A 27,064-nucleotide genomic window follows, 5' to 3' on the forward strand; every position below is an offset into this window, starting at 1 on the left:
TCTCAGGATCCCTCTGGAGTTGAAACCTTTAGACAGCTCTGGGGAAGAACCAAGAGTCTGGGTTTCCAGTTTTCCTTTTCCTTGCACAAGGGGTCTCTCTCATTCAACTAGGCAGGGCATGTGTGTTGTTCTAGATTGTTGGGTCTCTTTTTTTCTCACTCTGGCCATCTTCTAGGAAGTCTTCTTCCCTTATTACAACCCAATGCCCCTTCTTTCCCCTTATCCCCAATGCTGCCTCTAGCCTACAGCTACCTTAGTAAAAATAGATGGCCCCCTTCTGCAGGCTTGCCCAGGTCCACGCTAGGACATGTGGGGAGAAGGGAGGCTGGGTCTTACACTCACCTGTCCCCTAGCTGTGTGCCTCTGTGCAGCAAACAGCTGCACAACTTCCTGTCTCCTGTGGTCAGAATAGTCTTTTGGGTTTTGGGGGGGGGGGGCTAGCGCTTCTCCTGAGGAATTAGGGCCTGTCTACAGCCCTCTTCTGTGACCCACAGCCAGTCTGTTGCACCAGCTACAAGCCCAGTCTCTCTAGCATTACAGCTCTCTCTGCCTGGGACCCACCCAAATGCACTCCAAGACCCAGAGTCTCCTGTCCAGGATTTTGATGCCTTCTTTCTCTTCAATCCCTGCAAACTACCCCACTCATCCAAATTATTATTATTATTATTATTATTATTATTATTATTGTGACAGAGACAGAGAGAGTCAGAGAGAGGGACAGATAGAGACAGACAGGAAGGGAGAAAGATGAGAAACATCAACTCTTTGTTGTAGCACCTTAGCTGTTCATTGATTGCTTTCTCATACGTGCCTTGACCAGGGGGCTATAGCAGACTGAGTGACCCCTTGCTCAAGCCAGCGACCTTGGGTCCAAGCTGGTGAGCCTTGCTCAAACCAGATGAGCCCACGCTCAAGCTGGTGACCTCAGGGTCTCGAACCCGGGTCCTCCACATCCCAGTCTGACGCTCTATCCACTACACCACTGCCTGGTCAGGCCCAAATTATTAAATATGATTTATTCCTTTGGGAGAAGGGGAAATTGATAGACCAATAAATATTGCACAGGCCACTGGTGGAAGATCCAGACCGAGGTAGTTTCTGTAAAATAGGTGAGGGACTGGGGCAAGGAAGGCACCTGAGGTTGTTGGGCCTGAACAGAAGTGCGTCTTGGGTGAGATGGTTCCTCCTGGCCCACAGTTACTGCCTGACACAAGGTTCCCAACCCCTTCAGCCTAGACAAACTGATCAGCAGTTGACCAGATGGCCTGCTTTATAGGTAGAGGCAATTGATAAAAAGATTGGGTTTCCTTTAGGAATTCTGATTGGTTGATTCTATGCAGCCACAACTGGCTGCCCAATGTTGAGTGCCCAGAGCTCTCATAGGCAGTTTGCAGAGAGCAGGGCTAAAAAGCTCTCATTGGCTGTGGGCTGGGGCTCCGCATTGGTGAACATGATTGGCAGTTTGCCCGGAGCAGGCTAAAAAGACAATGATATATAGCCTCCAGAGGGTAAACCTAATGACTGTGCCAGGTGGTTGGTGGTGTTGAACAACTGTGATTGGCTGACACTCCCTCCTCAGCTGAACAACCTTTGGTTGTTTACAGCAGGGGTGGGACTCAGAGATGGAATAGAAGCAGAACCAAAAAGCTTTGGCTGGCTGTTCATTGGAAGGGGTGGGACTAGCAAATGTAGGCCGTCTTGATTGGGGGCTTTGTTTTAAGAATAAAGTGCAATATGATTGCCAGTCATTGGAAATTGGGGAGCTGCACAGCGCAGAAGCTGTGATGAACAGCTTGTCATGGAGGAAGCTAAGCCTAGTTCCTAACCAGTGGCTGGGCGGGGCTGGGCACAGCAGTTTCTGTCATCGGCTGTTGTTGCTGGGCACAGCCTGGGGAGAAGTGACTGTGGCCAATGGCTCTAGTTTGGGGAAACCCTGAGGCGGGTACATCCCAATACTGGGGGTCAGGGCTTGCAGGTGGCCCAGAGCCCGAGTTCCGTTGAAAGTCACATCACAGCCTGACTGGGCCAGGAGCCAATTCTCCACTTCTGACTGGAGCCACTGGGAGGTCTCTGCAGGGGGAGAGGCAGGTGTTGTAAGGTCAGAGAGACCTGGAAGGCCCAAGACAGGGCAGGGAAAGGAATATGAAGGGCCTGGGTTGGGAGAAACCTAGATAGACTGAGGCTAGGAGGGGAGTGGGACGAAGCCTGGGAAGCTCGGCTCTGGGGCTCTCATGTGGGGACAAACCAGGAAAGGGTGGGAGCTTCTGTTGGGGAGGGACCACCTGGGAATTACATAGAAAAGGGGCAAGGGTCTCTGGTAGGGAAAGTGTGGGCTCCTATAAGAAGAGGCAAGCTGGGAGTGGGGTGCAAAAAGCTACATGCCACAACAGGAGTCTGATCTAAGACCCCTACCAAGGCTGAGGTCAGGAAAAGGAGGCCTCCAGGAAAAACCACGTCCATTAAGACCATAAGCCGGGTCCAGCAGTCTCATCTGCTAAGGGCCAGGGCCACCTCGGAATTGGTCAGGTTCATCACTTGGAGCAGGGAATAGGGCGGCACATGGGGATGCCGTCTCATTGGGGCAGGGCTCGAGATTGAGGGGATTAAGGGGAGTCTCAACCTTGTAGTAACAGTGTGAAGTCTTTCAGCTGGGGCGGGTAGGAGCGGGCAGAAAGGGATGGGGCACGGCCACAAAGGGTTAGGATGGAGGGAGTGGTATGGTAGCGGGGAATGATTGGAGGGGGGCTGTCACAGGGTAGGGTCCTACCTTCCGGCGGGCTGCACGCGCCCCCGGGCCGCCGGGCCAGGAAGCTGTGCGCCAGCAGCGCCTCCTTGGCGTGCTCCTCCTGCGCGCGCAGGGCCAGGGCGCTGAGCAGCTCCGAGTTGTTGGATGTGCTGCGGTAGTAGAGCATGTGCGCCAGCTCCAGCGCCTGCACGCTGCGCTGCTGTCCGAACATCTGCAGGAGGGACGCTGTAGCTCCGCCACCTCGGAGGGGCAGGGCCATGCTCTGACCCCCCACACACACACACACACCCCTCTGTGCTTGTAGGGCCCTTCCCGCGGACTCCCGGGCCCTCCCCTGACCTCTTTGGTTCATGTCCCCAAGACTAGGGCCCAGCTATTTGTATTTTTCATCCACCGGCTCTCACGCGGGTACTCCAAGACCGCCAGCTGCTGCGCTGATGTGCTCATCTGAATCACGCAGTAATGGGTTTGTTCAAGGATTTCCAGTGGATGTGAGCTTTCAGCCTTGGAACGTTTTGTTACAATTATTTTTTTTGAGTCCTTATTTTAAAGTATGTGCAGATATGTCTAGGATTAGCTTCAAAGTAATTCACTAGTGACAGAATGGGGGTCTTTAGGTGAAACCCAATTGACTTGCTAATTGTAGACGCTGGATGCTGGCTACATGGGAGCTCATCTTACTATTCTATTTCTGCATTTAAAAATTTTTTTCCATAATAATAATTTTAAAAGGTTTAAAATAGTAAATTGCAAAGAGAAGTGCTAACAGACAAAAGCTTTGAGGGGAGTTAGAGGAGGCAGTTCTGGGGCTCTCCCACTGTAGATTTCCTGCATCCTTCCCCTCTCGGTCCTTTCCTCACCTGGGTTCCTTCCCCCATCCTTTGTGTCCCTAAGGAGAGGAATGACAGCCCATCCATGCCTTCCAGGGCTCACATTAAAAGCCGCCCAAATTCCTCCATTCATCCACAAAATAAATAAGGTCAAAACTGCTGGGGCCTGCAGCCCATAAGCCTTGAAGAAGTCCCAGCTCTGCCCCCTACTGGCTGTGGACCTATTGCTAAGACCTAGGATTTCTGGGCACCGTCTGTGAAATGAGGCAGATGACAGGAAGTAATCAGGAAATCAATACATGGTTAATGAAAGAAACCCTTGGCACAGAGCCTGGGTCCTAGAAAGCATTTAAACATTAGCTACTACTGAATATTCATCCATATCCGGGCTGGGGGCTGCCTTTAAAATACAAGTATCTTCTCCTATTGAGTGTCGCCCATCTTATGGAGACCCAAGGTAAAAATGCTTTAAGCCACCCTGGCCAGGTAGCTCACTTGGTTGGAGCTTGGTCCCCATATGCCAAAGTTGCAGATTCAATCCCCGGTCAGGGCACATACAAGCAATGAATATATAAGTAAATGAAACAATAAATCGCTGTTCGTTTTTCCTTTCTCCCCTCCTCTCTTTAAAAAAAAATAAATAAATAATGCCTTTAGCCTCACCTGTGGTGGTGCAGTGCATATAGCGTTGACCTGGAATGCTGAGGTCACTGAGGTCAAACTCCTCAGCTTGCCTGGTCAAGGCACATATGAGAAGCAACTACTATGAGTTGATGCTTCCCTTTCCTCTCCCACACCTCTCTCTCTCTATTCAATAAATAAAACCTTTAAAAAAAAAAAAAAGATGGCTCACTGTCAAGAAGAGCTTTAAAAATAAAATAATGCCATAAATCAACAATCCCTGAAAAACTGCGGATGTGGCTTGCATGATACTGATGACACGGCTGCGTGAGGACTGCGCTCTCTTGTTCCAAACCCAGCACAGCAGGTTTACGTCCCTGCGTTGGAACGAATTGCCATTCCCACGGCTGAAGGTGAGATGCAGAAACGCGTGGTTACGGATCATCTAGTATGAAAATACATTGGGTTCTGTGGCTGTTTCTGCCAAGTTAATGATGTCGAATTCTCGAATTCTAATAGGTTAAATCAGCAGGTCATGCCAACTCAACAGCACACAGATGAGAGCAGACCTCTCCCTGGAGAGGGGTCACCACCTGCCACCTGCATGTTCCCTTCAGCACTCTCCAAGGCCCACACTGAATGCAGGGTCTCCCCTCACCTAATCTCCAGCCCACTCCTCTCTCCTCCCCTGGGATCTGTATCTGGTGCAACCCTACCATCTAGCCAGTCACAGGCACCATCCTTACCCACCTTCTACCCCCAGCCTGTCAGTCCCCAGTCTGGTACTCCTGTCCTGACTCTCTGCCTTCCTCTCCTCTCAAACCTGCCTAGTATATCACTCCAGCCCCTCTCCCTGACCTCAGTGTCCCCATTCCAGTCTGTCCCTGCTCTGCCCCATAGGTGACCCTGCTTCTCCCCTGCTCAGAGCGCTGCCCATGGCTCCCCAGTGCCCTCAGAGCGTCCAAGCACCGATGGCCTGCCTGGCCCGGACCCTGAGCATTTCTGCCACTGGTCTTCCACTACCCCCCTCTGAATGCAGCCCATGTGATCAAACCCCTTTACCCAGAACATTACCCTGAGCACACCCTGCTCTCAGACCTCTGGGCCCTGCAATAAGCCAAGCCACCTCTGGGCCATTCTTAGAAAACACCTACTGCCTCATTGTCAAGATTCAGGATGGACATCGTTTCCCACAAATGAGCAGCTTTGTCCTTGGGTTCCTGAAGTGCCCACTGCAATCTCTGGTGGCAAGTGACAGTGTCTGTGCCCTGTACCACGTCCTGCAGGGCAGGACCAGCCCTGGTGGGTCTCTAGGGCACCAGCTCCACAACCTTCCAGGCTGGCCCCCAGGCCTCGGTGCTGGACAGGGGAGACCCACCATAAACCAGGGTATGGCGGGTGCCCACAGACACACCACCCCTGCCTGTGAAGTCCAGGAGAGCTTTCTTGGGCCTCTGCGCTGAGGGTAACAGGTAAGCGGGGTTGGTCAGCCCAGTGAGAGGGAAGGGACAATTCAGTAGGAGGAACAGCATATGCAAAGGGAGAGGAGAAAGGAAGCAGGGGGAGAAGGTGCTAACAGTACATTCTGACGGAGCTGAAGCGTAGAATTGTATCTGAGGCTGGGGAAATGGTCTCTGGGGCCAGGCTGTGAGCATGGGAGCAGGGCCAGCCTGGGGCCATCAGGATGGGCTGGAGGGGACCGACTGGGAGTCTGGGAAGAGGGTCTGAGCTGGGGCTGGAGTAGAGGGGAGGAGAAGGCACAGAGGCTCAGGAAGCAGGAAGGGCAGGCTAGGGACTGACTGGGGGGCAGGGCGAGGGCAACTTCCAGGGGGCTAGCCAGTGTGGGATGGGGGCACAACAAGGATGGAGAACCAGGAGGAGGAGCAGGTGGGGGAGACGCTGCCCTCCACCTGGCTGAGTACAGAGCCCCCTGATCTAGGAGATGGAGGAGAGCTGGGAACCAGGGGAGTGAGCGAGCTCTTTGAGGGTGAGGAAAGGGCCGTGCAGCCTGAGCACCTGTCCAGGATGGGAACTCCCCCAAGAAGGGGGTTTGGGGGGAGAGGGCTGCTGAGCTCAGCGGGGACCAGGCGCATATGGGAGCGATTTGGGAGTGCCCAGCAGCTGTGGAGATGCAGTAGCTTGGGGATGGGGAGAAGAGCCTGCAGAGGAGACAGCAGTCTAGGAGTGACATACAGGGGAGCAAGTGTCCACAGGGAGGGCCCATATTGAAGGCTTGGAGGCTCAGCCAGGGACGTGGGAAAACATTTAATGGATGCACTAAATTAACTAGTGAATTGGGTTTTAAACTGGGTCCTTAAGAGCCTGAGGGTCACGCACTCCCTCAACCTTACAACCCTTCCATGGCTCCCACCAGCTGGGTGATAACGCCCAGGGCCCTCCCTTGGCATCCAACGCCCTTGCCATCCTCTGGGGCCTCGCTTCTCACCCTGCACCCTGGACCCCAGCCCTGTGAGTTCCCCAAGCCCTGTTCATGCAGCCCCTTCTCCGCCAGGCTCATCCCTCCCTTCTCAGTTTTTCCTCAACCTTGCCTGACCCTGGTCCTAGGTGCTACTCCCTGTGCCCTTCCCCCTCTCAGCTAGCAGAGCCTGGCTGTTATCTGTGGAATTTATTACCAGTCTTCCTAACAGTCCGTTGGGATGGCTGAAAACAGCTTGAAAATCAATGAACCAGCAAGTGAATGATCGGGTACAACAGACGCCTCACTCCAGTCCACACTCCCGGAGCACGTGCCAACCCGGGGGAGAAGCAGTACAAGCAGCCCCTCCGGGCTGACTCAGCATCTGAGACCATGCACACACGCACAAGCTGGGTGTCAGCCCCACCCAACATCCCCCGTGAATTCTTAGATGGCAAACAACCTGCGCAACTCCATGAGGCCGCCCTGCACTCACACATGGCAGAATCAAGAAGACAGCACGTTAAAAATAGTTTCCTGGGCCCCAGTCCCAAAGTTTCCAATTCATTCTATTTGGGCTGGAGCCCAGGAGGCTGCATTTATAAAATAACTGCCCTGGTAGTAGGGACACCTGGCCAGGATAGAGAAGGCCAGACTCAGGGCACAGAAGCCAGGTAGTAACAATAATCATAACAATGGCAATAGCTAACTCTCATACAGTACCTTCTGTACTGTCAGGCATTGTTTTCAGCACTGTATATGTATTAATTAGTTTAACGCCATAGTAACCGGATGAGTTAGCTACTACTGACATTCCCACTTTGCAGATGCAGGAGCTGACGCACCAAAAGGCTAAGAGTCTTCTTGAAGGTCACACAGCTAGAAGACGGTAGAGCTCCATTCAAACCCAGGCAGTCTGCCCTGGCCAGGTGGCTCAGTTGGTTAGAGTGTAGTCCGATACGGCAAGGTTACAGGTTTGATTCCCAGTCAGGGCACATGCAAGAGTCAACCAACAAACACATAAATAGATGAAACAATATATCGATGTCTCTCTCTCTAAAAAATCAATCAAAAATAAAAGGCCTGGCTGGTTAGCTCAGTTGGTTAGAGCAGTGGTCCCCAACCTTTCTTGGGCCATGGACCAAGTTAATGTCAGAAAATATTTTCACGAACCGGCCTTTAGGGTGGGACGGATAAATGTATCACGTGACCGAGACAAGCATTAAGAGTGAATCTTAGACGGATGTAACAGAGGGAATCTGGTCATTTTTTAAAAATAAAACATCGTTCAAACTTAAATATAAATAAAATGAAAATAATGTAAGTTATTTATTCTTTCTCTGCGGACCGGTACCAAATGGCCCACGGACCAGTACTGGTCCACGGCCCATGGGTTGGGGACCACTGGGTTAGAGGGTCGTCCTGAAATGACAAGGTTGTGGGTTCAATCCCCAGTCAGGGCACACACGGGAAGCAACCAATTAATACACAACTGAGTAGAACAACAATTGAATGCTTCCCTTTCCCCTCCCCTCCCTTTCCCTTCCTCTCTCTGTCTCTCTAAATATCAATCAGTCAATAAAAAATTAAGCCCTGGCCAGACAGCTTGGTTGGTTGGAGCGTCGTCTCAAAGCACAGAGATTGCTGGTTCAATCTCTGGTCAGAACATATACAGAAACAGCTCAGTGTCCCTGTCTCTCTGCCTGCCTCTCTCTAAATAAAAACACACAAAACCAGGCAGTACTTCACCCCATCACTGAGCGCCTGCTTTGAGAGGCAGTGAACCAAAACATAGCACCAGCACATGCCAGGTACAGCGCCCGGCGCGCCTCATGGATTCAGTCATTTCATCCTCACAACAAACACATGAAGTGGGAGTCCCTGTGACCCCCATCTTCCAGATGAGGAAACTGAAGCACAGACAGATCAAGAAACCTGCCCAAAGATGTGTTGAGCAAATAAGGTAGAGAAGAAAGGAGGGAAGGAAGGACAGGAACAGGAGGAAGGAGGGTGGGCAGGAGGGAGGAAAAGGAGGAAGGACAAAGGAAAGTCAACCAGGGTAGGAATGAAGATCACCATGAAGCAGGAATAATACATGATATAAAGAAAAACACACGGCGTCCTGGCTGCGCACGGAGAAGCAGGGACGCGGGAGGCATGACAAGTAGCCCTCTTACCTTGGAGGCCCGCAGGCCCATGAAGGCAGCGAAGAACAGCAGCAGCAGGGAGGTGCCCACCTTGAGGTCTGTGAGCACCACCATGCCCACATTGACGAAGATCGCCACGCCCGAGACCACGAGCGTGAGGTTGAGCACGGCGCGCTGCAGCGTGGGCGTGCGCACCTTCAGCTCCGGCAGCAGCTGCTCCAGGCCCTCCAATGGTGTGTCCTTGAAGCTCTTCAGCACCAGGTGCCCCCGCTTGGTTCGGGCCGCTAGTACCACCCGTTTAAAGTATCTCCTGACCAACAGGAGACAGAGAGGTCAGGACTGCCCAGGGAGCCTCCTCCAATCCCAGGCCACTCTCTCTGGCTCAGCACACAGTCCTTTTTTTTTTTTTTTTTTTTAATTTTTCCATCAATATGAGAGAGAGAGAAGCATCAACTGGTTGTTTCACTTAGTTGCATACTCATTGATCGCTTCTCATTCATGCCTTGACTGGGGGATAGAACCGGCTACCTCAGCACATCCGGACGATGCTCTATCCATTGAGTCAACTGGCCAGGGCCCCACACAGTCATTTTATTTATTTTTTCTTTCTTTTTTTTCTTTCTTTTTTTTTTTAGGTGAGAGGACGGGGACAGTGAGACAGACTCCGCATGCGCCCCAACTAGGATCCACCCAGCAACCCCTAACTGGGGCTGAAGCTTGAATACTGAGCTATTTTTAGCCCCTGAGGATGTCCTGCTGGAGGGCGCTGTCCTCAGCACCAGGGGCCACGCTGGAACCAATTGAGCCACTGACTGTGGGAGATTTGAAAATAGGAGAGGAGAGGGAGATGGAGGGGGGACAAGTAAGTGGTTGCTTCTCCTGTGTGCCCTGACCGAGAATGAACCTAGGACGTCCATACTCCGGCTGACGCTCCATCCACTGAGCAACCAGCCAGGGCCCCCACACAGTCATTTTAAAGGGTACTTAACAATGGTGGGAGGAAATATCAGTTACATAATACAGTCTCCTATTATTGGACACATGGGTCGCTTCTGATTTTATGTACTTGATAAAAGAGAGAGGAATAAAATTCTTTTGTTTAGTTAATTTCCAAATTCAAATTCTACATATATTTGAGAGTGGCTGCTAGATGCCAGGAAGTGCTACGAAGCTCTGGAGAGACAACAAAATGAATCAGTCACTGCCTTTGTGGAGCTCATCGTGCAGCGTGCGAGACAGATAATTAAACACGCTCTGCAAGTATAAATATCTCCTCGGAATAGATTCCTGAAAGTGTAATTACTGGCTTAAGGGATATAAGGGGTTCTTTGTCTTTGGCTTTTGTTTTGGTATGGTTTTTTGGATTCATGACCATATTTAATAAACTGATTTCCAGAAAGATTGGGTAATTGACAAGTCCACTTGCTGACTGTGAGATCTGGCTCTTAACCTACTCTGTATTTGAATAGCCTCTGTTAAAAACATGATGTTCAGCCCTGGCCAGGTAGTTCGGCTGGTTAGAGCATTGTCCCAACATACTAAAGTTGTGGGTTCGATCCCCAGTCAGGGCACATATAAGAATCAATCAATGAATGTATAAATAAGTGGAACAAATCAATGTTTCTCTCTGCCTCTCCCCCCTTCCTCTCTTTCTAAAATCAATCAATCAATAAATTTTTAAAAATATGATGTTCATCAGAATCCTAGCTGCACCATTTTTTTAGAGCAAGGCCTTTCTTCTCTGAGCCCGGTTCCCCTCATTTGGAAAATGAGCTGATATGTCCCTACCCTTTCTCTTCCCCTGGGAATTACAGTTCTTACTTTGCCTTGGGAAGAAAAAGCAGCATTTGGATAATTCACCCCTTGCCCTTTCTCAACTTCCCACCAGGTCCCCAGACACCCAAATCCAGACACTGACCTGTCAGTCCCCTCTTGCCTCTAACCTCGCTCCCTCTTGCAGCAGCTGGGGAACAGAGCCGCCTCACCTTTCTGCAGGGGACGACTTGAAGAAGCCACGCCTGGAGCCCACGCTGGACCTGCGAGGCATCTGTCCAACTCTCTGGCCCAGGGCCCAGAATTGCATGTAGATATATTGATCCAAATTTATTGTCACCTGCCAACGGGAACAAAGGAAGCAGAGGCAGCTGAGCATGGGCTGGAGTGTGAGTGTAGGATATTGAAATTAGATGTCTTCCCCTCCCCCCCATGATTTTGCCCTCTCCCCTAGGCTTATCCTCAGCCACAGTCTGGGCTGGGCAGCCCTGCTCAGCTGGTTGTTCATGTTGGACATTGCACAGGGCAGACCATCTAGGGCAGGGGTCCCCAAACTTTTTTTTTCACAGGGGGCCAGTTCACTGTGCCTCAGACCATTGGAGGGCCAGACTATAAAAAAAACTATGAACAAATCCCTATGCACACTGCACATATCTTATTTTAAAGTAAAAAGACAAAACTGAAATAAATACAATATTTAAAATAAAGAACAAGTACATTTAAATCAACAAACTGACCAGTATTTCAATGGGAACTATGCTCCTCTCACTGACCACCAATGAAAGAGGTGCCCCTTCCATAAGTGTGGCGGGGGCCGGATAAATGGCCTCAGGGGGCCGCATGCGGCCCACGGGGGCCGTAGTTTGGGGACCCCTGATCTAGGGGGTTGCCATTCATGTGACAGTCATTACTATGATAGGTCCTTGAATCTAAGATGCCACAGATTTTAAGCTACTCTGTTATTTTATAAAGCAACCAAAAGAGAAAATATATTGCCAATTAAACTATATCATATCTCTGTTTATAGGTCACATCTCAATTTCAAAGACAATAAAATACAACTTTTGAAAAAAGTACATCTTTTTAAAATTTTTATTTATTGATTTTAGAGAGGAAGGAACGGAGAGAAGAAGAGAGGGAGAGAGAAAGAGCATCAATTTGTTCCACTTATTTATGCATTCATTGGTTGAGCTTCTTTTTTACTTCGATAAACCTTTAGTGTGCATATCTAATAAACAGAACAATTTCTCACATAGTCACAATACCATTATCTCATCTAATAAAATAAATAATGATTCATTAACATCATCTAATACTCCATATTCAAATTCCCCAATGGTCTCAAAAATACCTTAAGTTGGTTTGTTTGAATTAGGATCTAAACAAGGTCCAAACATGGTGTTTATTAGGCCTCTTAAATCTCTTTCACTTTATAACAGTCTTCTGTTGCCCTTTTCAGGTGGCTCGCTGCGGATCAAACCCACAAGCTTGGCGTCTAGGGTGGACACTCTAACCAACTAAGCTAGTGCTAAAAAAAAGTATACCTTAAAATCACAAAAAGGTGGAACTTTGAAAGGTTTCAGTATTTTTATTATAATTATGTTGACTTTATTTTTATTTTTTTATGTTGACTTTATTTTATTGTCTCTAAAATTGGATGAGCATTTTGTATTACTTATTACTACAATTTTCTGGCAGCTGGCAATGAAATCATTAGTTCTAAGAAGATCCATATCTTATGATGCTTTTCCAACAGATGGCAGTGAAGTGACCTGAGAAAGAAGTGTCTTTTCTAATTCACCAAAGATACCACATGGGCTAGTGTCCTGTGTTCAGGACTACAACTCCCAGATGCCTCTGCCTCCCAAAGGCCCCACCCCTGCCCCAAGGCCTCCTGGGAGTATTGGTTCTCTGAAAGGTACCTGGACCTCATCCTGAGGGTGGTGGACCACCAGAGCATAGGCCAGGGCGTCCTCAGAGAGTGGGGAGAAGTTCGCCTGGGCCAGCAGGGGTTCCAGCTCCAGAAGCACCTCCTGCTCATTGGACAGACGCTGGGGATCTGTTAGCGAAGGCTGATCAAGGGTCTCCCTATCAGGGTTGATGGGGTCATATAAAGCCTGAGGAGAGAGTCAGAGAGAAGAATAACAGGCTAGGTCATTCCTGACTGGTGGTGGCACAGTGCAGAGAGAGCATTGAACTGGGACACTGAGGCCCTAGGTTCAAAACCCCAAGGTCTCTGGCTTGAGTGTGGGCTCATTTGGTTTGAGCATGGGCTCACCAGCTTGAGCACAGGATCACCAGCTTGAGCACGAGATCACTGGTTTGAGCATGGGTTCATCAACATGATCCCATGGTCACTGGCTTGAGCCCAAAGGTCACTGGCTTGAGCCCAAGGTCACTGGCTTGGCTGGAGTTCCCAGGTCAAGGCACATATGAGAAGCAATCAATGACAACTAAAAAAGTGCTGCAACTACAGTTGATGCTTTTCATCCCTCCCCCTCCCTGTCTGTCTGTCTGTCTCTTTCCCCCTTCCTGTCTAAAGAAAAAAAAAGAGAGAGAGAGAGAGAAAGAGACTAGGTCATAGCATAAGGGGTCATGGGTAAACTTCAGGATGTTCCTGGCCCCATCCTTCAAATGATGGGGTACCCCAGGGCTTGACTCTGGACCCCTCTTCCTTTCTCTTTCTCCAAACTTGTAGCCTCGCCATTCCCATGCCTTTAAACACCCTCCCTTGCAGATAACTACCCACTCATATTTCCAGCCCAACATCTCCTCCAAGTTCCAGACCTGATGCACAATTCCAGTGCATGAGCAGTCATTCTCCTGTTCTCCCACAGGAATTTCCCAGCCTACCTTGAGGCTAGGTGTGGCCAGGAGACGAAGGTTTCACCAATAGATGTAAGCAGAAGTGATGAGTGAACCTTCCCCTTCACTTCTTGCCCCCCTGGACCTTCGACTCTTTCCTTGTTCTGTTGGGTGGAACACAGTTCTACCCATGACCCAGTTATGACCACACAGAGATAAAGACAATGCCCTAAGGGATAGCAGAGCAACAAGATAGTAGGAACCTGGGTCCCAGCATAATCTCATATGGAACAGAGCAGCCTATACACCCTGGCCAATTTACCTATTCACCACAAGGCTATTTAGCAGGAGAGAAACACCCACCTCTTTTAAACCATCTGATTGTGGGGTCTGCTTGTTACAGTAGCTAAGCCTCTATACTAACTAATACTTGACCTTTTGGGGTGTCACAGCCACCTCAAATCCAACACGCCAAGCTCACAGATTACACCCTTTCTATCTAGGTCACTGGCTTGAGTCCAAGGTCGCTGGCTTGAGCAAGAGGTCACTGGCTTGGCTGGAGTTCCCAGGTCAAGGCACATATGAGAAGCAATCAATGAGCAACTAAAAAAGTGCTGCAACTTTTCTATCCCCAGCCTCCCAACAAAATCACCATTCTGGATTTCCTGTCTCAAACTGGTTCCCCTCAAGCATCCCTGGCTTCTTCCTTTAGTGCCAGACTCTCAGATTCAATGATCTCTTTGACCTCTCCACTTGGATGTCTAACAGCACCTCACATCTAATGTGGTCCAAGGAAAATGCCTCATTTCTCCTCTCCTCCAACCTCCAGTCTTCTCCTTATAGGAAATGACACCACCATCCACTCAGAGGCTCCGATCAGTCACCTAGGAGGCCTCCTGATTCCTTTCTTGTCATCACTCCATATCCAGTCCTTTAGCAAGTCCACTAGCTTAACCTCTGAATTGCTTTTGACACCCTTCCATTTCCATTTCCACTTCCATGTCCACTGCTCCCTTCTCGTCCAAGCCCCTGTCACCCCTCACTCAGGGCACTGCACTGGGTGTGTGCTCTGCCTGCCTCTACTGTCGCCACTTCCAGACCATTCCCCACAAGGCTATCACAAAGAACATATTTCGCTCTGGCCAGGTAGCTCAGTTGGTTAAAGCATTGTCCCGAAGTGCAGAGGTTGCCAGTTCGCTCCCCGGTCAGGGCACATACAGGATCAGATTGATGTTCCTGTCTCTCTCGCTCTCTCCCTTCCTCTCTCTCTCTCTCTAAAATCAATATAATGAACACTTTATATAAAAAAAGAGCGCATTTAGATGATAAACAGAACCCACACCCTATATCTCCAGTGGCTTCCCACTGCATTTGGAATAAATTCCAGCATCCTACCATGACCTTCAAAGTCCCTGTAGAACTAGCCGCTGCCTTTCCCACCTCATCTTACACATCCACTTGCCCATCCCAACAATTGATGAATGAAGGAGCGAGCTTTGGGGGCCCAGCCTAATTTGCTCAAGGAGAGCTCGGGTTTCAGGATGACATGACTATCCCAGACCAAAGAGCAAGCCTCCAAGGGGAATCACCCCTCCAAAACAAACTCCATAAACCTGCTATCTGGGCGTCTCTCAGGAGAGGGTGCCTTCAGAAACAACCTGGTCAGGCCAGGTGTGACTAGGAATTAGAGAAGGAAAGAGGAGAGGGTAGGTACTCCCAGTGGGAGGAACGGCCCAGCTAAGGTCGTGCAGGTGGGAAGGCCCAGGGCCTCAGGAAAGGCTGAGCAAGGGGCTGGTGACGCAGAGGCGAGTCAACACCCCCCACCCAACCCTGTACTGAACTAACTCCCAGGGCTGTGGCATGCTGGCTGAGGACAGGACCTGAGGCCAAAGCGAAGCCTGTGTCCGAGTCCTTCAGCTGCCTGACAAAGCAGATCCCACAGGCCACATCAAGACTCGTGGAGTGACCTTGAGAAATTCCATTCCCAGGGCTGAGCTGCGGTTTGAGAGTGAGGGAATCTCAGAGCGGGAGGAGAGAGAAATCTGCATTCATCAGACGTCTGCAGGAAGCCAGATTTTTTTCTGGGAACTTCACATCCACCAGGGCTTCAAGCCAGAAACCTGAATGTCGCAGGTGACCCCAGCTGCTCCATCCTCTCCCCCCTCCGGGTCCCACCTCCATATAGATCGCCACTTCTCCCAGCTCTCCTCCCGATCCACACCACCATCACCTCCTCCTGCCTGGACCAGTCCAACGGCCTTCTCAATGGTCTCCCCCAATCCCCTCAACCCCCTGCCCCTGCTAATCTGTTCCCTACACAGCAGCTGGGGAGAGCTCATCAAACAATAACAATACTGCTAATCAATGAGAAAAGCACACATTGATGCAGCACTTACTATGTGTCAGGCACTATCTGAAGCATGTTGTACACATTCTCACAATGTGAGAATGGTACTTCTGTCATCCTCATTTACAGATGTGGAAACTGAGGCACTGACAGGTTAAGTAGCCGCCCGAGTTCACAGGGCCAAAAAGAGGTGCATCAGGAATCACAACTCTGACTGTCACCCTCCTGCCAAAACCCCTCCAAGGCTCCTCCTGCCCTCAGGAAGGACCACGCTCTACACTGCGGCCTGCAAGCCCTCCCAGGGTCTGACCCATGACCCTCTGGGTCACTGGACACCAGGCACACTGGCTGTCATTCCTCCAGGCACAGGGACTTGGCCCAGGCTGTTGGGAGACTCTCCCTGGCCCTTCCCTTTCGCTGCCTCCTTCCCACTCTTCCATGTACCCCAGCTCTCCCATCGCCCTCTAAGGGGCTCCCTCCACTCCCTAGGCTGAGCAGGGCTGGCTCAGAGGCTTGAGCCGGGCGTCCACTGCACAAAGGTGCCAGATCTAAGAGCCACCATTGTAGATGCTGTAGGTCTGGACATTTATCGTAAGTCACCCTTTTGGATGAAATAAAAGATACAGAGCAGCACTACCCCAACCAACCTTCCTGCAATAATGGGAACCCGTCAGGTTGCCACTGGTCACAGGTGGCCACTGAGCACTTGAAATGTGGCGAATGTGACTGAGGAATAGAATTTTTTTTTAAGTGAGAAGAGGGTTGATAGTGAGACAGACTCCTGCATGTGCCCTGACCAGGATCCACTGGCAACCCTTGTCTGGGGCCAATACGCGAATCAATTGAGTTATTTTTAGCACCCGAGGCTGATGCGCTTGGACCAACCGAGCTATCCTTGGTGCTTGGGCCAATGCTCAAACCAATTGAGCCACTGGCTGCGGGAGGGAAAGAGAGAGAAGGGGGAGAGGGAAGGGGCAGAAACAGATGGTCGCTTCTCTTGTGTGCCCTGACCAGGGATCAAACCCAGTACGTCCATGACAGGCTGATGCTCTATCCACTGAACCAACTGTCCAGGACCAGGAATAGAATTTTAAAATGTATTAATTTCCATTATTCCAAGTTCAAACAGCCACAAGTGGAGACTACTCTGTTAGACAGCCCCTGAACAGGGGGAGGGGTGCCTTTTCCTAATCTGCACACAGTCCCTGGCACAGAAACCAAGGCCAACTTTCTTATCCGTTCGAGTGGACCGTGCCCCTCGAGTTCACAATCTGACTTATCCATTCATTGAGAAAGAGTCTCTGGTTCATGACTGTCCCCACCACCTGACTTCAGCTCCCAGAGGGCAGGGCACAGGCTCAGCTCGCTCCTAAGGGAAGCCTGGCACCTGGCACCAGGCCTCACACAAACAGTTGCCAAAAGAAAGAACAATATCCCTGTGTCTTTGTGGCTATTGTTGACATTTTCTATCCTTAAGCATTCCATTGGGGACCTCAGATACCATCTGTCTCCTGAAACCTCCCAGATGTGCCTCTAGTCCAGACATTTTTCCTGAGCTGCAGACTCACTCAGCCAACAGCCTACTCAACACATCCACAGGGGTGGGCACCGGCCTCTCAATGCTTCCACACAGACGCCCAACAGGCACCCTATCAAACCTCCTGTCCAGTACAGCCCAAACTGGGTTCCTGAAACTCCGCCCCATACTTGCTCTTCCTGCCATCCTCCCCAGCTCAGAACAGGCAAGCCCACCCTTCTAGACTCAGACCTAAAGTCTGGGGTCATTCTGGACACCTCTTTCTCATACATTCAACCCATCAGCAAATCCTGATGGTACCATGTTCAAAACAGACCCAGAGTCCAACCACGTCCTAATCCCTGTCTGAGCCACCATGTCCCCTGGACTGTTGCCGTGGCTGCAGAACAGGTCTGCTCCTATCCTCTATCCCCACCCTGTCTGTTCCCCACATGGTCACCAGAGGGCACCTGCTGTAATCTAAGTCCACTCACGTCCCTCTTTTGCTCAGAGCCCTCTCCCAGGCTTCCACCTTACTCAAAGTCCTCAGAAACCTCTCCCCAGGCTTCCACCTTTCTCAAAGTCCTCAGAGCCCTCTCCCCCGGCTTCCACCTTTCTCAAAGTCCTCAGAGCCCTCTCCCCCGGCTTCCACCTTTCTCAAAGTCCTCAGAGCCCTCTCCCAGGCTTCCACCTTACTCAAAGTCCTCAGAGCCCTCTCCCCAGGCTTCCACCTTACTCAAAGTCCTCATCATGTCCCACAAGGACCCGCAGGATGTGGCCATACTCCCATCTCTGCCCTCACCTTCAGCCCTGTCCCCCTCATTCCCTCCACTCTAGCCCCAGTGGACTCCTTGCTGTTCTTCCCACACTCCTGCCTCAGGGACTTTGCACTAACTATTCCTGCAGCTCTCCACATGGCTCACTCTCACCCCCTTCAGGTCTCTGCATAAATGCCAACTCCTCAGTGAGGCCTTCCCTGACCACCCTACCTAAAACTGCAAAACAGCTCTGCTTTCTTTTTCTCTTTAATTAGTTACCAGATTTAAGCAAGATAAAATATAGGACACCAAGTTAAATTTGATTTTCACATCAGTGACAATTTTTCAGTTTAAGTAAGTCCATGCAATATTGGAGGATTGTATTGCATATACATGAGACATAATTATACTTAAAATATCATTTCCTTGACCTGTGGTGGTGCAGTGGGTCAAGCGTTGACCTGGAATGCTGAGGTCATCGGTTTGAGGCCCTGGGCTTGCATAATCAAGGCATATATGGGAGTTGATGCTTCTTGCTACTCCCCCCTTCTCTTTTTCTCCTCTCTCCTCTCAAAATAAATAAGATCTTTTAAAAAAAATTTTAAATCATTCATACCTTATCTGAAATTCAAATTTAACTGGATGTAGAGGGTTGAATGGTGCTGCCTAAAAATTCATGTTCTCTCAGCACCTCAGAATATGACCTCATTTGGAAAGAATCTTTGCAGGAATAATTAAGATAAAGATTGAGATGAGATCGTACTGAATTAAAGTGGGCCCCAAATCCAATGACAGGGTCCTTATAAGAGGAAGAAAAGGACAAGAGAGACAGAGAAGAAGGTGATGTACAGACAGAGGTGGAGTGATGTGCCCACAAGCCAAGGGAGACCAAGGAGTGCCAGCAGCCACCAGAAGCTAAGAGAGAGACCTGGGATAATCTCCCTGTCAGAGTCACCAGAAGAAACTAACTCTGCCCACTTTTTGGACCCCTGAACTCTGAGAAAATACATTCCTGCTGTGTGAAGTCACCCAGTTCACGGTAACTTGTCATGGCAGCAGCAGCAAAGGAATAAACAGGATCTCCGTTCTGTTACCTGGCAACCCCATCCTATACTTAGCATCTTTTATTTTCTTTTTCTTTCTTTTTTTTTTTAGAGAGAGGGATAGACAGGGACAGAAACAGAGAGAGATGAGAAGCATCAATCATTAGTTTTTCGTTGCGCGTTGCAACACCTTAGTTATTCATTGATTGCTTTCTCATATGTGCCTTGACCACGGGCCTTCTGCAGACTGAGTAACCCCTTGCTGGAGCCAGTGACCTTGGGTTTAAGCTGGTGGGCTTTTCACTCAAACCAGATAAGCCCGTGCTCAAGCTGGCGACCTCGGGGTCTCGAACCTGGGTCCTCTGCATCCCAGTCCGATGCTCTATCCACTGCGCCACCGCCTGGTTAGGCCTACACTTGGCATCTTTTAACATATTTCCCCCCTTTACCTCATTGAGGGTCTGTCTCCCTCACTAGAACTTCACTGAACTAGGCATATACACCCTTCTGTCAGCCTTACTGCTGTGTCCTGCAGCCTGGAACTATCTGGGAGACACAGTAGGTGCTCAATAAACATCCACCAAGCAAATTTAATGAATGAATGAATAGAAGAAAGGAGGAGCAGACAGAAGTCACCTGCCAAAGTCACCTACAAGACTAATGAACAACAAAGGCAGCTTTTGAACCTGGGCTATTCTTATTCTTTTCCTGCCCCAAGCTGCTTCCTCAAGAGACCTAGGTCATCAGCAAACGGCCACCCCGTGTCTCACCCCACTCTGGTTCTTCCACCCTGCTTCCTCAGTACCTCAGTTCATTTTTTATTTTTATTTTTTTTTTTGAGAGTGAGTTTATTAAAGCTGGGGACAGTGAAACAAGAAAGGGTTTGTATAAGAAGCAACAGGAGAGGCCCTGGCCGGCTGGCTCAGTGTCAGAACGTCGGCCTGGCGTGCAGAAGTCCCAGGTTCGATTCCCGGCCAGGGCACACAGGAGAAGCGCCCATCTGCTTCTCCACCCCTCCCCCTCTCCTTCCTCTCTGTCTCTCTCTTCCCCTCCCGCAGCCGGGGCTCCATTGGAGCAACGATGGCCCGGGCAGGCGCTGGGGATGGCTCCTTGGCCTCTGCCCCTGGCGACAGAGCGATGCCCTGGAGGGGCAGAGCATCGCCCCCTGGTGGGCAGAGCATCGCCCCTGGTGGGCGTGCCGGGTGGATCCTGGTCGGCGCATGCGGAAGTCTGTCTGACTGTCTCTCCCCATTTCTAGCTTCAGAAAAATACAAAAAAAAAAAAAAAAAAAAAAAGAAGCAACAGGAGAGAGCCCAGGTGGGGCTGCTTTGGCTCTCTAGAAACGTTATAGGAAATGCCTGACCTGTGATGGCGCAGTGGATAAAGCGTCGACCTGGAATGCCAAGGTTGCCGGTTTGAAACCCACGGCTTGCCTGGTCAAGACACATACAAGAAGAAACTACTGAGTTGACGCTTCCTGATCCACCCCCGCCCCACCTTCCTCTTCCTAAATTCAATAAATAAAACCCTAAAAAAAAGAAATTTATAGGAAAGAAGTGAGCTGAGGCAAGGATGCTCTGGCTCTCTGGAGAGGCAGAGAAAAGGGGCTTTGGGAACAGGCTCAGGAAGTGAGCCCGGGATAAGCGGCCGCTGCCCACTGCTCCCTGGTTGCAGGTCTGGTGGGGACCCTTAGAGCTTAGGAGATGCTCGCCTGTGGGGGAGGAAGAGAGGGAAGGGGAAGGTGCAGGCGTGCTCCCTCAGTTTAAAATCTCTGGCCTCAGTGGGAATATGCATTTTCATAGATTATTCTATGTTTCTATATATTTGAATGTTTATATAATATTTTTTAAAATAACAACAAAAGCCTGCCTCCAGAGGCCAAAGGTGCCCCAGGAAGAGCTTGGAGGCAGGTGAACGGGGGCTCTGTCCACTGGAGAACTGTGTGATCTTGGGCACATCTGGGGCCCTCTGCAAATGGAGCTGATGGCAGCTAGCTGCCGTAAATGCCACAGGAATGAGTCAATGAGTCCCACACAGAGTGAGCACTCAGCAAGGAGGGGGCCGTTGTCCGTTGCTGCCATTCACAGCAAAGAGCGGAACTGTGGCAGTGTGTGGTGAAGGGTGACTCAGCAGACCCGGCTGTCCAAACCCCGCACATTACAAATGAAAGACTGGCCCCTGATGGGCTTCTGGGACGGAACCTCTAAGTCCTTGGAATGTCCTGCCTGATAAGTGTCTTGTTTTAACCAGGGCCTTGGGCCACACTGGATAGTCTATGCTAACATTGTGGTTGATGGTGGGGGCCTTGGGCAGGAGGGGCTGGAGATAGTAACTAGCGCAGCCACACAGGTGGCCAGCCAGGCCTCTGTGACTAACGTCCAATATAAACTCTGGACCAGGCTCGGGTAAGCATCCCTAGTCGGCAATACTGCGTGTGTGTTGTCACATATCTTTGGTGGAAGAATTAAGTGCTGTTCCTTTTTTTTTTTAGTGACAGAGAGAGAGACAGAAACAGGGACAGACAGACAGGAAGGGAGAGAGATGAGAAGCATCAATTCTTCATTTAGCCATCTTAGTTGTTCATTGATTGCTTTCTCATATGTGCCTTGACCAGGGTGCTCCAGCAGAGCGAGTGACCAGGTTGCTCAAGCCAGCAACCTTGGGCTTCAAGCCAACAACCTTTGGGTGATGCCTATGATCCCAGGCTCAAGCTGGTGAGCCCGTGCTCAAATTGGTGACCTCGGAGTTTCGAACCTGGGTCTTCTGCATCCCAGTCTGGTACTCTATACACTGCGCCACCACCTGGTCAGGCTTAAGTGCTGTACTTGAGACAACAACAGTGGGATAGGACCATGGCAGTTCTTGCCTGGTCTCTCCGGAACCCTGCTCCACCTCCTTTTTCTTTTGCTAATTTTTGTCACTCTCCTTTCACTGTAATGAACTATTACTGTGAGCATAACAGCTCTTTTAAGCTCTGAGAGTCCCTCCAAAAAATCAATGAATCTGAAGGCAGTCTAGGGGACCCTCAACACAGGCAAGACAGAGGGAGGGGTAGCAGGAGGATGCTAAGAATTTAATGGCTGACACCCCTCTGTCCTGGGGTTCCACTTCTTTCTCTGGCTGCTCCCTGTCTGCTCTCCTTCCTAGTTCCAGTTCCCCCTCCTGATCTCAAAGCCGGCACACCCAGGGGTTCAGCTGATTTCCCTCAAGGTCCTGTTTAGTACCACCTAGGTCTTCCCAGGTTGTTTTTGAGCCCAGGCCCCTCCCTTGACCTCCAGACTCCACATTCAAGTCTATCTCTCAACCTGGCTGTGATAGGCAGCTCAGAGTCCTAAATTGAGAGCTGAGCTGTCAATCTTCCCTGCAAATCTGCTTCCCAAGCCTGCCCACTCTCTATAGCTCCATCCTTTTGCGGGAGCAGGCCAGTCTGCTTGAGGCACCAGACTCCTCCCTTTCCCTCATGGCCCTGCTCGCACAGCCAAACGCTGATGCCTTCAAACTATTCCCAGCGTCCGACCACTTTTCACCACTTTCGCTGATATTCCTCTTGTCAGAGCTGCCATTACCTCTCGCCTGGATGAACATAATATTCTTTACTAGACCTCTCTGCCTCTGATAATCTGTTCCCTTACACAGCAGCCAGAAGAATTCTGTTAACACCTAAATTAGCTTGTGTTCTTCCTTTCCTCTGAGTGCTCTTGTAGCTTCCAGCTCACTTAGAGTAAAAGCAAAGTCCTCACCACAGCCCACAGGGACAGGCACAATTTGTCCCCACTCCCTCTCTGCTTTCATCTTCTGCCCTCTCTCCCTTGCTCACTCCCCTTCAGCTACAGTGGTGCCTTTGCTGTTTCTCCAACACTCCAGGTGCTCTCTCACCTCAGGGCCTTTGCACTTGCTTTTCCTTCTGTCTGGAACATTGTTCCCCAGACATCCATCAGGCATGCTCCCTCTTTTCTTTTCTTTCTTTCTTTTTTTTTTTTTTTTTTTTTTGTATTTTTCTGAAGCTGGAAACGGGGAGAGACAGTCAGACAGACTCCCACATGCGCCCGACCGGGATCCATCCAGCACGCCCACCAGGGGCGACGCTCTGCCCACCAGAGGGCGATGCTCTGCCCCTCTAGGGCGTCGCTCTGCCGCGACCAGAGCCACTCTAGCACCTGGGGCAGAGGCCAAGGAGCCATCCCCAGCACCCGGGCCATCTTTGCTCCAATGGAGCCTTGGCTGCAGGAGGGGAAGAGAGAGACAGAGAGGAAGGGGGGGGGGTGGAGAAGCAAATGGGCGCTTCTCCTATGTGCCCTGGCCGGGAATCGAACCCGGGTCCCCTGCACGCCAGGCCGACGCTCTACCACTGAGCCAACCGGCCAGGGCCATCTCCCTCTTTTCATTCAGGTCTTAGCTTACCTGTCACCTCCTCATCAGAGAAGCCTTCCCTGACCACCCTGTCTAAAACAGGCCGCCATCGGTCCTGGCCCATTGGCTCAGTGGTAGAGCATCAGCAGGGTGTGTGGATGTCCTGGTTCAATTCCTGATCAAGGCATATAGGAGGAGCGACCATCTGTTTCTCCACCCCTTCCCCTCTCCATCCCCTTTCTCTCTCTCTCTCTCTCTTCCTCTCTCACATCCATGGTTCAAATGGTGTGAGCAAGTTGGCCCCGGGTGGTGAGGGTGGCTCAATGCTCTTGCCTCAGGCACTAAAATAGCTCTGTCACTGAGCAACAGAGCAGCAACCCCAGATGGGCAGAGCATCGCCCAGTAGGAGGCTTGCCAGGTAGATCTCGGTCAGGGTGCATGTGGGAATCTGTCTCTCTGCCTCCTGCCTCTCACTTAATATAAATAAATAAACAAACAAATAAATAAAAAAAGCCCCCATCTCATCCTTGTCTAACCTGCTTCAATCTCTGCTTCTTTGTTCTTCACAGCACTTACCACTCCTGGGTATATTATTTCATATTTATTTATTGTCTCCTCAACTGAAATGCTGGCTTCCTGAGGGTGTGGCTTCATCTGTCCTGTTCACTGCAGCACCTCCAGGGCTTACCACAGGGCCAGGCTCCAGGTAGGTGCTCACAGAACTTCTGCTGAATGAATGGATGAGCAAACAAGCACAGCAGGGCAGGTGGGGCCCATACTCACCTGTAGCCGGGTCAGGATGTGGTGGTAGTGAAACAAGGTGCAGAAGTCCACGTGGGACGCAAATTCCTCCAAAGCTGCCTTTTCTGCAGGGCTGGAGTGGAATTCCTGTTACCTCAGGAAGCAAAACACCTTTTTAGGTCTCTTTCCCCTTCTTCATGGGGAAGAATTCTTTTCCATTCAGAGCTTTGGGCTTTTTGAATTTTGTTTTGTTTGAGGGAGGGTGTCAATTTTATTAACCAATAAACTGAGGTAGCCTGGTAGAGTGCAAAAACAGATGACTGAAGGAGCTGGGAGTTCAAGTTGTCACTTTGACACTGACATGCCAACATTTACACAATGCTTACTGTAAACCAACCACTGCTTGCCCACATGCTATAATCTTCCAGATAAAAAGATGCCGATGGAATTACAACCACATTTTTCAGAGGAGGAAAATGAGAATCAGACAAGTCACAGGCAAAGGACCAGATTCTAGATAAAGAAAAACTGAGGCCTGACCAGACGGTGGTGCAGTGGATAGAGTGTCAGACTGGGATGCGGAGGACCCAGGTTCAAGACCCCGAGGTCGCCAGCTTGAGTGCGGGTTCATCTGGTTTGAGCAAAGCTCACCAGATTGGACCCAAGGTCGCTGGCTCAAGCAAGGGGTTACTTGGTCTGCTGAAGGCCCTTGGTCAAGGCACATATGAGAGGGCAATCAATGAACTAAGGTGTAGCAATGAAAAACTGATAATTGATGCTTCTCATCTCTCTCAGTTCCTGTCTGTCTGTCCCTATCTGACTCTCTCTCTGTCTCTGTAAAAAAAAAAAAAAGAGAGAAAAAGAAAAACTGAGACTCCAGTCTAGGCATCTGAATCCAGAGCACACATATTTAACCAATTATTTATACTTGTCATGTTCCTTCTCCTTTTTCAGTGCCCTCAATGAGGCAGATTTAACGGCGCGTGCCCTGGGCCCTGACTTCTGAAGGGCCCCGCAAAACCCCAACTTTACTTTTTTTCTAATGACGCCAAGTTTGGTTTCATATGTGCAATTTTAACATTAATAGTACATAATATTTTTATTTACTTAAAAATATGGTTAAAATGTATTTTTATTTTCCCTGTATCTCTTTTTTTTAAGTGGCCCAATATTGTCTTCTGAGCCTGGGGCCTCGACTGACCTTAATCTGCCTCTGTTTATAAACTAGGGATGATGGTAGTATTTCTCTTATTGGGTTGTTCTCATGATTCAATAATATATGGAACCTGATCAGGCGGTTGCACAGTGGGTAGAGCACTGACCTGGGATGCTGAGAAACCCACATTCAAAACCTGAGGTCGCTGGCTTGAGCATGGGGTCGCAGGGTTGAGCATGGAATCATAGACATGACTCCAAGGTTGCTGGCTTGAGCCCAAGGTCGCTGGCTTAAGCAAGAGGTCACTGGCTCCACCGGAGCACTCTCAGTCAAGGAACATATGAGAAGCAATCAGTGACCAACTAAAGTGCCACAACTACAAGTTGCTGCTTCTCATCTCTTTCACTTCCTGTCTGTCTCTCTCGCAAAAAAAAAAAAAAAAAAAAAAAAAAAAAAAAAAAAAAGTTTTAAGAAGAATAATAATTAATACATGAAAAATGCTTAGCACAGTGCCATAAAATAAGAGCTCAAACAGTGATAATAATTGTAATTATAAAATAAAAAGCAAACAAATAATTATGATTATAGCTTTGTAGGTGTAATAATTATTATTAGGTAGTAGTAACAGTAATGATGAGGATGATTGTTATACCCATTTTGCAGAGGGAAAAACTATGCCCCAAAGAGTGCTTGTTCAAGCCCCTAGAACAAGCCAGAGTCAGGAATCGCTGATAACATCTGCATCTCAGAGGCGTCCTTCCCCCTACCTTCCAACTCACTTTGCACCCACTTGGGACTGTAAGAGGAACGGGAACTACAACTCCCAGGAGAGTCCAGGGCAGCCCTCTATAGCAAGCAGGGGACTGCTGCCGCAAGGCCTGCCGGGAGTCGTAGGCCCTCGGCTCTTGGACCCAGGACAGGCGGTACCTGTATCAGGAGGCGGAGCAGCTGTTCCCTGGAGAATGGGATGAACCGTTCGCGATACTGCTGCGTCCAGTCGCGGGGTTCCGTGGGGTTCCACATCTTGCGGTACTCGCCCATCTTGGCCGCCAGCGAGGACAGGGCCCGGGTGGGCCTGAGGAGCGCGGGCCACTGGGGCCATCCTCGTACCTGGGAGCCCCAGACCCCCCGGGCCACGTGCAGCATGGCCAGCCTCTGTCCCCAGAGCCTAAACGAGGGAAATGAGTAGGGGTCAAAGGGCATCTGGAGGAAAAGCGCCCTCTCCACCTCAGTGTCTCAACCTCCAGGAGCTATGGGGGCGCAGAGCCCTTCTGCCCGCCTCGTAGCCCTTCTTGTCGGTTCCCTCCAACACTCGTCGGTTGACCTGGGTCCCAGGGAAGGGTCAGGGGGGTTTTATGTCCTGGGGCGTTTTGAGGGCCCATACGCGCTGGAGTGGTACAACTGGTTTCTGTGGAACCGAGGCGATGAGGTGGATCTTAGGAGCATAGGCGAAGCTCGGGAAGGATACATAGAGGATGCAGGGTTGCCCTTCCCTGGCCATACAATCCCCCTTCCTCCCCTCACCTTAGCCAACGCTGGACTGTCATTGAGCCTTCTGCGCATGTGCAAAAGGGTGTCCTGGGCCTCTGAAGTTCGGCTTCACCTAGCAGTAGGACGCATGCGCAAAACCTAGATTTCCCTGAGAGCTGTCCGCATCATCTAATGCCGTTTTAACTGCGCACGCGCATTTTGTCTGCCTTTCTCCAGTCCTTTTGGGCACGGCGCACGCGCATCACGAGTGTCTCCTTGTCCGCGTGCTTCAAAGAGGACAGAGCGGGCGCGAGACTCCCGGGAGGGCTAGGGCGGGGTAGCGCT

At 50.3% G+C, this 27,064-nt stretch overlaps 1 protein-coding gene across 4 annotated transcripts; it reads right to left on the reverse strand.

Moving 5' to 3' along the window:
- Positions 1 to 990: 990 nt before the first annotated feature.
- Positions 991 to 26,891, reverse strand: TMEM143 (transmembrane protein 143). Of its 4 annotated transcripts, none has more exons than XM_066373891.1 (8): positions 26,774 to 26,889; positions 26,177 to 26,417; positions 24,136 to 24,240; positions 12,456 to 12,650; positions 10,746 to 10,873; positions 8,851 to 9,070; positions 2,768 to 2,957; positions 991 to 2,070 (listed from the first exon to the last, which is right to left on the reverse strand). In XM_066373891.1, exons 1-8 carry the CDS (start codon positions 26,794 to 26,796, stop codon positions 1,862 to 1,864), a joined length of 1,311 nt encoding a protein of 436 aa, XP_066229988.1. In that variant the 5' UTR covers positions 26,797 to 26,889; the 3' UTR covers positions 991 to 1,861. The 4 variants fall into 4 exon arrangements, with proteins under 4 accessions (XP_066229988.1, XP_066229987.1, XP_066229989.1 ...); XM_066373890.1 differs by having other exon boundaries at positions 8,791 to 9,070; positions 26,774 to 26,886; XM_066373892.1 differs by lacking the exon at positions 24,136 to 24,240 and having other exon boundaries at positions 8,791 to 9,070; positions 26,774 to 26,891.
- Positions 26,892 to 27,064: the final 173 nt, after the last annotated feature.

This window comes from Saccopteryx leptura, chromosome 3 (genome assembly GCF_036850995.1).
Source record: "Saccopteryx leptura isolate mSacLep1 chromosome 3, mSacLep1_pri_phased_curated, whole genome shotgun sequence".
Classification (NCBI taxonomy): domain Eukaryota; kingdom Metazoa; phylum Chordata; class Mammalia; order Chiroptera; family Emballonuridae; genus Saccopteryx; species Saccopteryx leptura.